General features: G+C 60.2%; 1 protein-coding gene across 1 annotated transcript in view; it reads left to right on the top strand.

Annotated features, from left to right (window-relative positions):
• SDK2 (sidekick cell adhesion molecule 2) overlaps positions 1–13,366 on the top strand; it is a 207,668-nt gene that overhangs the window by 126,217 nt on the left and 68,085 nt on the right. Inside the window, exons 6-12 of the mRNA XM_070393644.1 lie at positions 4,131–4,242; positions 6,218–6,408; positions 6,514–6,597; positions 8,170–8,364; positions 9,694–9,810; positions 11,227–11,394; positions 12,346–12,448. Coding sequence (XP_070249745.1) covers positions 4,131–4,242; positions 6,218–6,408; positions 6,514–6,597; positions 8,170–8,364; positions 9,694–9,810; positions 11,227–11,394; positions 12,346–12,448 — 970 coding nt within the window. The remainder of the gene's footprint in view (positions 1–4,130; positions 4,243–6,217; positions 6,409–6,513; positions 6,598–8,169; positions 8,365–9,693; positions 9,811–11,226; positions 11,395–12,345; positions 12,449–13,366) is intronic.

Below are 13,366 nucleotides of genomic sequence, written 5' to 3'. Positions count from 1 at the left end.
TATCTGGGTCACGGTGTAACCTCTGACGTTGACCTGGGGCCAGGGTCACGGGCTAGCCCATGACCTGAGGCTGCTGTTCTTGTGGGGAAAGGAATTTAACCGCCAGAGGGAGATGTTTATCCCCGTATGTTTTTCAGTGGTCAGGACACCTAGGGTCCAGGGGCGTCCAGTGGTTGGTAGGAAGCAAGGTTCATGGTCCAGGTCAAGGCCAGCCGTTGTCCTGGGTGACACACGCTCCCCTAAGACCAGAGGTCGGAGCCTCCTGTTCCATCCGTGTTCCTCCCCCTGCGCCCAATCTCCTGGCCGACTACGGATTGTCCCCTCTTTGCTCCATGTTAACGCCCCACGGGAGGCAGGCAGGGCCCCTCTGGACCCCGCGTCCACCGAGCCTCCCCAGCTGTCGGTCTCTCCCACCCCGGCGCCCCTCGCCTCCTGCTCTCAGGCAGTGATTTGAGCCTGGTACCGGATGGGAGCGGAATCAGCTGGTTTTCAGTTAATTTCTCCTCCCACGAGCGACTGTGCCTCAAAACCCTGTGCCTGTCACTGACACACATCCCTGCGTGCCTGCTGTCAGCCAGTGTACGCCGAGCAAATGCCTCGTAGCCCGCCACCGCCAGCTCCAGCTCCTCAGGTTTATCCCCCCAGGGCCACCCCTCCCTCCGCTCCTCCCCCACCACCCTCTTCCCTCCTCTGCTCTGGCAGCTCAGCTCCGCAGCAGCCCTCCCAGGGATGCCCATGGTCTTCGGAAACGAAGGACAGAGCCTGACCAGTGGCCCCGGGCGTTGTCCCTGCCCACGTGTAACCCTGGTGACCTCACACGGCCTGTGACACTCCTGAAAAAGTCCATCCCTGGGGGGTGGCCCCACCCCGAAGGATCAGCCCTGCACTGCCCAATAGAAATATAATGTGAGCTGCATACGTTACTTAATATTTGACAGTAGCCGAACTTTTTTTAAAAAGGGATGAGAAATAGGTGAGAAATTAATATTTTATTATATTTTACTTAACCCAACGTATCTAAAATAGTACCATGGTAACGGACAATCAATACTGGAACATATCCATGCGATATTTTACATTGGATGTTATTTTTCATACGGTGTCTTCAAAATACGTGTGTTTTACCCTTGCCACGCATCTCAATCTGGACGCAAAACTTTCACCTGACAGACGCGGCCTGGGTTTAGATTTCAGAAAATTTACGGCTGGGGAGGCGGAGCCTTGTGCCAGCTTGCTCCAGGCTTACTTAAAGGGTTCTGGTAACTGATTCGGGGGCCTGTTTTTAATTAACTGCAAATTATTCTAAATTAAATCCCATTAAATCAAAGGGGCACCGGGCACACATTGCCAGAGCTCATAGCCACCTGCGGTCCGTGGCCGCGGGCTGGGTTGGGAGGTCAGTCCCCGGAGGGAAGCAGCTACCCACCCACCCACCCCCCCGCAGGTGGCCTGTGGCCCAGGTGAGTCACGTGGTCCCTGAGCCTGTTTCCTCGGCTGTAATGGATGCCTGTGGCCCCGTGGAGTTGGGAGGATCAAATGAGGTGACTCCGGGAGACTGGATCTCAGGGGGTGCCCCTCGTTGTCCTGTGACCAGAATCGTCCTGGGGCGGCAGGATCCAGCTTGGCCGGAGTGGGGGGAGCCCCTCTGCTTCCTCCCGCCCCGAGGCTGTCCACATCGGGAGCTCGCGTGAAAGACGCCCTTCCTTTACTCCGGTTCACCCCAGTGTCCCAGGCACATCCCCAGGAGGAAGGACTGTCTGTTGTTTATTGAGCACCTACTATGTGTCGATAGTCTGCACTCACCAGACCAGCTCAGCTCGGGAGCAGATGGGGTGTTGAACCAGGTCTCCCTGAACCCCAGGCCCCCCTTCTCTGGTCCGGGGTCCCCGGCCACTGCCTGTCCCTCCCTTTGAGCCCTGTAGGCTGCCGCCTGGGCCTGGGCTTGAGCTTCAGGGTCCCTGGGGTGGGATGGAGGGTCAATATCTCTCCTCTCCTCTCCCAAAGCCACCAAGCTGGCCCGAGGCCTGGGGGCAGCCTTATATTTTTAAACTCCGAGGGCTCTGCTCCCCCGGCTACACGGTGGGGCACCGCTCAGGCCCCGTCTGTCTCCTCCTCGGGCCCCATCAATCTGGGTACCTGCGCACCCAGATATAATAAACACCTCAGAGTACGCTTTTATGGATTCAGCTATATCAGCAGCCTTCAATCGGATCGCATTTTATGGCCCCTACATAGGCTTTTATATTGTTGCAATTATTTTATTTTATACGCTTCTTTTCTTCCCCCCTTCATTTTACTTTATTTTTGACATTTTATTCCCATTCGACTTGGACCTTTCCCAGCCAGGCCTTGAGCGCAGGCAGGAAGACCTGCCCAGGGCTGACCGGGGTGGCCGGGATGGCGGTGGGGCCCCGCGAGCCCTCCCCATCAAGGATGACTGATCTATCGCTGTTGCCCGGGCTGTGTGTGTCATGGGGCCTGCCACCTCCCAGCCTCCTGGATGGGGGCCAGGGAGATGGGTCATTTTCTGTGGGAGAAAAGTCCTCGGTTGTATTTTCAGGAGCCCGAGAGGGTGTGCAGGGGATATTGGGGTTTCCGCCAATATCGGGGCTACCCTGCCCCACAAAGATTAAGACTCAACCACTTCTTAAAGGAAATGGCACTGCCTCTCTGAGGAGGCTTTGGTTATTTTGATTTTGTTTTGTTTTTATTGATTTTAGAGAGGGGAAGGGAGAAGGATAGAAAGAGAGAGATAGAAACATTGATGAGAGAGAAACATCCACATCCATCAGCTGCCCCCTGCACTGGGGATCAAGCCTGCAACCCAGGCATGTGCCCTGGCCGGGAATCAAACCGGTGACCTCTTGGTGCATAGGTCAATGCTCAACCACTGAGCCACACCTGCTGGGCTGTTTCGTTTTAATGATGCCCACTCCTGCTCAGTTCTCACCATCAACCCTGGGTTAGTACATCGATAGTTCCATTCACTTGTTCACCTGACAAATGTATTTGAGCACCTACTGTGTGCTAGACAGCATTTCTTGTGCTGGAGATGTGGGAGGGGGGTAAGAGTGCAAGACTGTCTGGGTCAGCCCAGGCTCCTGTAACAACCACCAACATGTATACATCACCGTCTGGAAGGCCAAGATCAGGGCCCCAGCATAGTCAGTTCCCAGGCAGGGCTCTCTTCCTGGCTTGCAGACAGCCGCCTTCTCACTGTGTCCTCACATGGCAGAGACAGAGAGAGAGAGAGCGAGAAAGAGAGAGAGTCCCTTCCTAGTGACCTCATTGAACTCAGTTTTCTCCTAAGTAGTGCATCTCCAAATACAGTCTCCTGGGGGTTAGGGCTTCAACATGGGGATTTAAGGGGAGGCACAATTCAGCCGCAAGCGAAGATCCTTGAGGTTCCTGCCACAAGCAAGGTATGAGCTTCCTGGGGCTGCTATAACAAGGTGCCCCTGCCTGAGAGGCTGATCCCAGAATTTCATTCTCTCGCAATTCTGGAGGCCAGACGTCTGAAAGCAAGGGGTCTGCAGGCCCAGGAGCCTTCCGCGCCTCCCCTCCCTTCCGCTGGCCCCAGCAATCCTTGGTTTCCTTGGCTTGTAGATGCATCACTCCCATCTCGGCCTCTGTCCGCACCTGCCCTCCCCGCCAGGTGGCTGTGTCTGAATCACCCTCTTCTTACCAGGACATGTCCTATCGGGCAGAGGGCCCAGCCCGATGCAGGAGGGCCTCGTTGTTACCTGCTCACTTCTGCAAAGACCCTTTTTCCACGCGTAGCTGCTGTGGACGTGAATTTGGGGAAACACTGTTCAAACCATTACAAGGGGGTTGCGTTCTGGTGGAAGAGGCTGAACTAGAGGAAGGAAGACGACGAGATAAACGCAGGTGGGGAAGGCCCTGGGGGCCTCCAGTGGGTCTCCGTGGAGACCCCTCAGCAGAGGAGGAGGAGCGGTGATGAGTCCCTAGGGTCAGTGTCTGGAGGTTCAGCTTGGGCTGCTCGGGTGGCTGCCCTGCGGCCACCTGCCCACTGGAAAAGGATGGGCGTCTGCCTGGCGTCAGCCTCTAGCGGGCGCTGGGCAGAGATGGGATTTCTGGCTCTTCCCGGCTAACATCTGACCTCTCCCCAGATGTAGGGGGGCCTGCAGACCCCATCGCCCCAACCATCATCATTCCTCCCAAGAACACCAGCGTGGTGGCCGGGACCTCGGAGGTGACCATGGAGTGCGTGGCCAACGCCAGGTGGGCAGTGCCTTCCCCTCACTCCCCACCCAGGGGCTGCTCCGAGGAGACCTGTCGGAATTCAGGAAGGCCCTGGGGTGTCATATGAGAACCCGTGAAAGGAGAAAGGGTATTTAGCCCGAAGGAAGGACAGAGGGTGGCCGTGCCAGCTGCTGCCGCAGGCTGTGGATACAAGCAGGCCAGCTCGTTCTCTGCGGGCCGAGAGGAGAGGTCGGGCTCCGGTGGAAGCTAGAGGGCTGCCGGCCTCAGCCCAGGATACTGGGGACGGGGGGGGAGAGGGGGGTCCTCTCACGTCCAACCCTCAGAGCAGCCTAGAGACGGGCAGGGCCTCTGCCCACGACGCCCTCCCTGCAGGCCGGCACGTGCCAGGAGACAGCTCACGTGATGGACTTTGCGGGGGGCAGACCTGCGCTCGGGGGCAATCCAGGCCCCTTCCTAGGCGTGCACAACCCTCACCTTTTTTGTTGTTGTTAATCGTCACCCAAGGATATTTCCCCATTGATTTTTAGAGAGAGTGGAAGGGAGGGGGAGAGACAGAGAGAAACATCGTTATGAGAGAGACACATGGATTGGTTGCCTCCCGCACGTGCCCCAGCTGGGGCTTGGGATCAAGCCTGCAACCCAGGTATGTGCCCTTGACTGGAATCGGTCACTGAGCCAACCAGCTAGGGACAGGACACAGGAAACACTTCCATCCTGTGTGTGGTGCCATGTTGACTACGTGTGGTGCCGTGTTGACTGCGTGTGGTGCCGTGTTGACTGCGTGTGGCACCGTGTTGCCTGCCTTCCCACACAGCCTTTTTCTCCCCAACAACAACTCCCCAGCAGAGATGGCACTACTCCAGGGCTCAGAGAGAGCAGGCCACCCGCCCGAGGTCACCCCGCTGCCGAGAGCAGAATGCGCGAGCGAACAGGCCACCCCAAGGCCATGCTCACGGCCGTGCTCTGGGCCTCGGCCTCCTGGGCTGTGACACGGGAAGGTCCGAGCACCTGCCTCGGTGGTCAGGCCTGGAGGCCGGGTGCTGGCCCAGCCTGCCCTGACTCCTGGTTCCTGCTCCCAAGGGACGAGGGACGTGATGGGTGGGGGGAGACCAGTGACCCTGAGGTCACCCCTGCGGAGGCTCCCGGAGAGCACATCCCTGTACGTAGAGTGTTTCTGCGAGTCCGCCCCTCGGGGCCCAGGTGTCTCACGGGTGTGGGCAAGGCCACCAGGTGCAGCCGAGCGCCTGAAGGCTGTGCAGTAACAACGATGCAGGAGACCCGCGGTGAGGAGCCTGCCTCACGGCACTCACACCACTGTTGCCCAAACCTACTCGGCCACGGAACCCCTCTCTCATGGACCCTCTGAACACCCTGTGGAACTAACACAGACACCCACCTCCCCCGGCAGATTGGCCTTCGGGGATCCGCCAGGTGCCAAACAGGAGAGCCGGGCAAACCCAGTCTCAGGGAGCCTTGGGGGTGCCAGGGGGTGGGGGGGGAGGGCTCGGCTCCCATCCTCACCCCATCGAAGTTGGGGGATGGGTACATCCATCCACCTGCCTTTGTCTCCCCATCTCCACACTTTGGGTGCTTCCCTCGTGTTCCTCCTCGTCACGTTCCCTCACCTGTAGCCATCTCCTGTCCGTCCGCTGAGTTACATCCGGGGCCTGGCGCACGGGGAGGGCAGAGGAGAAGGGTTCCCCGTGAAGGAAGCTTCCAGCTCTCGGAGCCCTGGGCACTGAGTTGTTCCGAGGGCTGCCGCTGCGTTCATGCATCCACCTTCACCCCAGCCCCGCTGAGCACGGCTGCCCCATTCTACAGATGAAGAAACTGAGGCCCAGAGCACTGAAGGAACTTGTCTAAGGGCTTAGAAAATGCCGGGAGGCTGGGCAAACCCAGGCGGCCTGGCCCTGGGCCTCACTCCTCGCCCCTGCCTACCCTCCGGCCTCCGGAAGTCCCTGTGGCTGAGTGCTTTCTCCCTCCCCTGCTCCAGGCCCCTGATCAAGCTGCACATCCTTTGGAAGAAGGATGGGGTGCTGCTGTCAGGCGGTATCAGCGACTACAATCGCCGGCTCACCATCCCCAACCCCACGGGCAGCGACGCCGGCTTCTACGAGTGCGAGGCCGTGCTGCGCAGCAGCAGCGTCCCCTCCGTCGTCCGTGGAGCCTACCTGTCTGTGCTGGGTGAGACGGGGCGGGGCTGCTGGGGGGCCCCAAAAGGGTAGGGGCAGCATGGTTATATCATAAGGAGCATGGCTCTGATCCCCTCCCCTGTCTTTCTTCCTGCAGAACCACCTCAGTTTGTCAAGGAGCCGGAGAGACACATCACAGCAGAGATGGAGAAAGTGGTGGACATTCCCTGTCGAGCCAAAGGTAACACGGCAGGCGGCGGGGATGAAGGGGAACAAGGACCCCCGAACCTTCAGCCCCTCCTGTCTCTGGCACGGACTTTTCTCAGCTCCACCTCCTTCTCCAGGCACCATCATGGAGCAGAGAGTCAGTCTGGCTGTGAGCAGACACCCCTGGGAAACAAACAGGCCAAATTACCATCATCTCGGGCCTGGGAATCAACCTAGGTTATCATAACTTGAGGGTTACAAACGAACCCAAATTACTGTGATTTCAGAATAGGTGACAGGCCCAAATTGCCCATAATTGGAGAGTTGTCGACACTGCCCAGATCCCGGCATGTCAGAACTAGGAGAATGTGGGTGCATCTCGCCCTACATGTGCCTCAGAAGGTCCGCCTGGCTTCTGGGTTATGTTTTTCCCTCTCCCCCCGCCCCCATCATTTCTACTTGACCCGCCCCCCGTCAGAGCTCCCGGGGAATTTCTGCTTTTCCCATCCCCACCCTCCCTCCTTCTGGGGCAGCTGAGCCAAAACACAGCCCGAAACCAGGATGAACTCAGGGGCGGGCGGTGGGATGTGACCTCGTAATGAGCAGAGAGGCAGAATGTAGCTCAGGCAGGCAGAGAGTGACGGGGAGGGGAGACCCACCTGGGGGAGGCGAGATTCATGCGTTCAATCAACAACCATTTTTTCCGACGGCTCGCCCTGTGCTGAACGCTGTTCCCGGGGCTGGGGAAGATACAGGAGGAACCGAACAGCCAAGGCCCTGCTGTAGGAAACTGACGTTCCCGTGAGGCGGGCAGACAATCCAATAAACAAATAAAGATACCTCATTTCCTTTCATCTATTTTATGTGCCACTAAGAAAGGAAAGAGACCGCCAATTAGATTACGACGTGCTGTCGACGGGGAGACGGCCAGCTCTCACAGACGTTACGACGTGAAGGAACGTGCATCGTTGGGTGGATGCAATACGGGGCCATGGAATGTCGGGGTGCAAAGCGCTAGCGAGGAAACGCAGGCGGGCTTTGGGGGCACGGAGCCAGGGTGCACTTTTGAACAGATGTGGGGAGCTCTCTAGGGAAGTTACATTTGAGCGGAGAGGCCCCGAGGGAGAGTAGGGGGTCCGGGGGTACCTGTGAGAAGGCCGAGAGGCAAGGGGAGCCCCCCTTCACTCCGCTGTGTAGACCATGTATGGGGGCTTCTGGGGAGTCCCTGAGGAGTCCTGGTCCCCTCTGCATGCTCCTTGGTGTGGGCTCTGTGGTCGTGGGGGTTAGGGGACCCACTCCCAGCGGGAGGTTCCCCGAACGCACAAGAATCTCTGCTAAATGTTGCAGGAAAAAATGTCTCCTTTGGCCAATCCAGCATCCCCAAGCTAAACGAATCCGGGACATTTAAAATTGTCTTGAAGCACCTGTTCTCTAAGAATTTGAGAACATCCTCCCCCTCTCCCAGGGCGAGTACTGCCCGTCCGAGAAGATTCTAGAAACCAAGTCACCCAGGGACTTGCTCACAGACTCCGGGCCTCCACTGTGCACCCCTCAGGTGGGAGTGAGGGAAGGAGGCTGGCGGCTGACAGGGTCCCCTTCTCCCCAGGTGTGCCCCCGCCCTCCATCACCTGGTACAAGGACGCGGCCGTGGTGGAGGTGGCGAGGCTGAGCCGCTTCCGGCAGCGCGGGGACGGGGGCCTGCAGATCAGCGGGCTGGTGCCCGACGACACGGGCATGTTCCAGTGCTTCGCCCGCAACTCCGCCGGCGAGGTGCAGACGTCCACCTACCTGGCCGTCACCAGTAAGTCCCTTCCGTCCTGCCCGGAGCCCCTCCCAGCCAGGACCAGCTCTGCTCCGAGCCAGGGCCCCTGGGGAACAGAGACAGGACCCCAGAGCACATCTCAGGCAGTAGCCAGCCGGGGGCACAAGCCACTTAACACCCACTGCTCCCGCAGCCCTGTGTCCAGTGTCCGGAGGAGGCCTCAGACCCCACACGCCCTCCCAATGTCCTGGCCGAGGACGGGCTCTGAGAGGCTCGGGCATCCCAGCTGCCCCGGTTCCCGCCCTGCAGGCTGACGTGGCCCGTCCCCACCCAGCCGACCTGCTTGCTTCTCCAAAGAGAAGAACCAGCACTTTATTTATATATATATTGGTTTCAGAGAGGAAGGGAGAGGGAGAGAGAGAAACATCAATGATGAGAGAGAATCATTGATCGGCTGCCTCCTGCTCGCCCCACACTGGGGATCGAGCCCACAACCCAGGCCTGTGCCCTGACCAGGAATCAAACCGTGACCTCCTGGTTCATAGGTCAATGCTTAGCCACCAAGCCATGCCGGCCAGGCAAGAGCCAGCACTGTAACCTCAGCTCCCCGACTCGCCAATCCCGTCCCCCGGGAGTCGCTTTGGGGTGATAGTAGTGGCCCTGCCCCCTGAGTGGAGCTGCCTTAGCCCTCGGGTGGCACTGAGAGTGGCCTGCAGATGCCACATCTGCTGGGCCCTCATCTCTGCACCAGGGCTGGTCACCAGGCCCACAGAGGCCACGGGCAGAGAGGAGCTGGGTTGCCCCCAAGGCGGGATGGGCAGGAGGGCTGCCACCGAGCCTGCGCTTCTATGAGCCCGGCCAGGGCTGGTCCGTGTTGGAGCCCTGCACCCACACCCGCCTGGGCAGGGGGTTCCGAGGGGGCCAAGGTCAGGGAAGGGGACAGAAAGCATCCGCTCTGACGTTGAGGAGGCAGGGCCCACCCGGGCTGCTGGGCTCGGTGGACGGCCTCTCCGACAGTGGGCATGTCCGATCGGCCATAACTGTTCTCTGTTTTAAGAAACCAGAGTCTCAATGTCATGTTTGATGATGGTGAATCCATTTACCTGGTCATGGGGATGTGAGCTGCTCTTGGGAGTCCTCAGTTTCCCCCACAGGAAGCGTGAGAAGCAAGGCAGGGTGGGAACTGGTGTCACCTGGGTCCTTCTGAGGGGTGGGTGACGTGGGGAGCCCTCGAGGGTCCTCCCGGCCCCTTCCCGTTGCTGCCACCCCGTGAGGCCCCTGCAGCCTTCCCCCACGGGGGGAGAGGGGCCCACATCAGGGGGGGCCCTCCCAGCTGCAGCTGAGCGGCCCCGCTCTCTCCCTTCGCAGGCATCGCCCCCAACATCACCAGGGGCCCCCTGGACAGCACGGTGATTGACGGCATGTCTGTGGTGCTGGCCTGTGAGACCTCAGGGGCCCCGAGGCCGGCCATCACCTGGCAGAAAGGTAGATGAGACTGGTCTGCTTTGGGGGGGCCGGGAGCGGGCATGGCAGTCCTCAGAGCCAGTCTGGAGCCAGCAGGTTGGGGGGGTGTCCCAGGTACAGTTGTGAAGGTCCCGCAGCACAACTCAGGGGGCACCTGTCACACCCCGGTGAGTGCCCACCACCCGCCAGGCTCAGGGCACAGCTCGGCGTCTTCCGAGACCTGTGGCCTTGGGCGAGCTGTTCAGGGCCCCTGACCTCAGGTCCCCTCTGTAATGGGGACAGTGTGCTTCGGGGTGGCATGCTCCCTGGTTAGTGTTCTGTGGGTGCTCGTGCAGGTAGGAGGGCTCCGGACGCCTGAGCCAGCAGATCCCAGCCGCCCACCTAAGTCCACCCACTCTGTGCCTCCTGTCCCCTCTGTGTCTCACTCCCCTTCACAGCTCTCCCATGTACACACATGTACACACATGTACACACACATACCTCCAAGCCTCGGCTCAGAGGCACCTTCCCCACAGGACACGCCCACCCCCTGTGCCCCAGGCCCTAATACACACAATCGCTTACTTTGCTTATCGCCACCTCCCTGCGAAGGCAGGGCTGTCAGCTGTGTCCACTGCTGTCTCCCTGGAGCCTAGCGCAGAGTCTGGCACATAGTAGGTGCTCAGTCAGTATGTGTGGGAGGAAAGTCACCGCACCCAGGCATGTGCCTAGACACGGAACTAGACACACACACCTAACACGCTGGCTAGTTCAGTGTGTCTGCACACGTGTGCAAACAGACACACCTACCCGCAGGCTTGCCTGGAGAATCTCCCCCTCTACGGACAGGTGGGTTTTTTTTTAAATAGAGACAGCCACGAAAACCTGCCCTCCCAGGCTCGCTCAGACACAGCACATCCTCTCTCTCCCTCTCTCTCTCTTTCTCTGTCTCTCTCTCTCTGTTTCTCTGTCTCTGACTCCAGTCGCCAGGCCTCCCTAGGTCCCCCTGCACAGGGAGGGCTGTCCCCGTCACTCTCCATCCCCCACCCCCACTCCTGGCTCCCACCCACCCACCAGGTTCCTCAGCTCCCCGAAGGTGACTCTCCAGCAGCATCCTCCACAGGATGCCTGTCACCACCTCCTCAGAGCTGTCTGCCCTTCCCCCATCCCCACCCAGTGCCAGCTGCCTCGGAGACAGTCCCTGGCCTGCCCTGGTGAAGGGCAGACAGTGTGGTGGGCGAGAGGCGTCAGGGGATCTGGGCTCCCGGCTGCCGGCCGGCTCTGTGACCCTGTGCCCTGGGCTGTCACCAGTCAGGAGCCTCACCACCCCAGTCCCGGCCTTTCTAAAGCTGGGAGCCTTCCTTAACCCCTTCCCCGCCTCCCCCAGGGCAGTCCAGGAGGGAGGAGTGGGGGGTGCAGTCTGGGCTGCCGCCTGAGCCCACCCCATGCTGCCCGCAGGGGAGCGCATCCTGGCCAGCGGCTCCGTCCAGCTGCCTCGCTTCACGCTCCTGGAGTCGGGCAGCCTGCTCGTCAGCCCCGCGCGCATCTCCGACGCCGGGACCTACACCTGCCTGGCCACCAACTCTCGGGGGGTGGACGAAGCCTCTGCGGACCTGGTCGTGTGGGGTGAGTGTGCGGAGCGATACGCGTCTGTGCGTGAGTGTGCGCCCAGCCCCGCCAGCCCCGCAGAGCACACACTCACACCGCCGGCACCTCCACGTGCCCGCGTCTGTCCGGCCAGCGCGCTTCTTATAAGAGGGACCCGCACTCATTCATTCAGAGGAGAGGGTCCAGGAAGCCAGGCGCCGTCGACGATGCCGCGGGATCGAGGGCTACGCCGAGCTTGGGCAGCTGTCTTCATGCTCTTTAGGCTGAAACCAGCCAACGTTTTCTGTGACCAGCCAGAGTGTAAATACTTCAGGCTTGTGGGCCAGACGGTCGCAACTCCTCAACTAACGCTTCGGTTTCATCGGGAAAGTACCACGGACGCTACTTAATCCATGGCCGTGGCTGGGGTCCCGCCTACGTGTGCTCACCCAGACAGCCCCTGGACGTGACCCCAGACTGTCGTTAGCTGACCCCTGCTCTAAGGAAACTTCCCGAGTCCTTTCCAACGCTCTGCCTGCACCCCCACACAGGGGTCCGCACCCGAGACAGACACAGCTGTGGGGCTCCTGGGCGGGGTGGTGGCCCAGTGAGCAGCGCATTAGGGCAGGAAGCAGTTGATCCTACGTTTGCTTTGCCTGGACCGCTCAGTGCTGGGAAGAGGACACTGACCATCCCCAGATTTCTGGTGTTTTATCCTGCGCACGGTGTGTGGGAGCACCGCTAAATGAGCCCCCGCTATGCACGTGGCTCCCGAGAGTCCAGGTCCCAGGGAAGGACGGTGCCGTTGTTAACATCCGGGGACACTCGCTGTGGTCTTCCTGTCCACCTGTTGGTCTGCCTTCACCCCCGCCCCCCAGAGTCCAGCCACGCAGTCTGGTTCGCCTGCCAACACCTTCCCAAACCCTGCCTCTCGCCTGTGACTCTGGCGCCCGCCCCTCCTCTCACCGCCGCCCCCCTGCTGTCTTTCAGCCCGGACCCGCATCACCAGGCCGCCCCAGGACCAGAGTGTCATCAAGGGTACCCAGGCCTCCATGGTGTGTGGCGTGGCCCATGACCCCCGGGTGACCATCAGGTACTCCCTCTGCTGTGGCCCCAGGGAGGCCAAGGGGAGGGCGGCTTTGAGGGTGGCTGGTAGCTGGGCGAGTGTCTGCACCAAGGAAGTGAGTATTGCCCGTGGGGCCACAGAGCGTCCTTGAGGGGGGGCCATTTACAGACCTGGTGCAGGGCTGGGGTGTGGGGAGCGCTGCGTAAATGCTTAGGGAGCAGAGTGAGCTGGAACTGAACTGGGCCATGTCAGAGGGAGAGGGAGAGAGGAAGGGGTGTGGGGAAATGGAGGAAGGAGGAGGGAAGAAGGGGGCAGAAAGGGGCATTGGGCTGCTGGCTCTCCCAGACCCTCCACCTGCTAAGTGGACAGCAGAGGGTCTGGGTGAGCAGGTGTGGGAGAAGGGACAGGGCCGGGCCAGGAGAGGTCCTGGGACACACACGGGAGGGGCAGGTGCCCAAACTGAGTCACCCCCACCATTCACCTGGGCCACGATCTACGTGGCCTGGAGGCAACCAGCACCCCCTGTGGAACCCTCTGGAGAGGCCCAGGAGGGGCAGCTCGGGACAGAAGCAGCCAAGAAAGACTGAAAATCTCGGACCCCCCCCCCCCACAAGCTTGGGGTGAAGACCCCTGGGGGCCAACCCAAGGGAAGGCTTTGGGAACTAAAACCAGGAGAAACTGTCCCTTTGGGATGCTAAGGAAAAGTTTTAACTGCTTCCTTGGAAGTAACTGTTCCCTCCGTGTGGCTTCTGTATTGTATGGGCAATACCACTGGGCGTGGAGGGCCCGGCACTGATGCCTCCTGGAGTAACAACCCCGACACTCCAGAGGCAACTGCATCCTGGGGCGCCATCTGGTGGCCACTCGGCATATTACAGTCTGTCCGGCCACACCGTAGTGACCCTGGAAGCCAAGGTTGGCATAAGGGCTACTAGACTCTGAGAC

Source organism: Myotis yumanensis, unplaced genomic scaffold, assembly GCF_028538775.1.
Source record: "Myotis yumanensis isolate MYYU_CA2020_CCGP unplaced genomic scaffold, mMyoYum1.0.hap1 SCAF_16, whole genome shotgun sequence".
Classification (NCBI taxonomy): domain Eukaryota; kingdom Metazoa; phylum Chordata; class Mammalia; order Chiroptera; family Vespertilionidae; genus Myotis; species Myotis yumanensis.
Note: the sequence above shows the minus strand (reverse complement) of the source record. Positions and strands in the feature narration are given on the sequence as shown.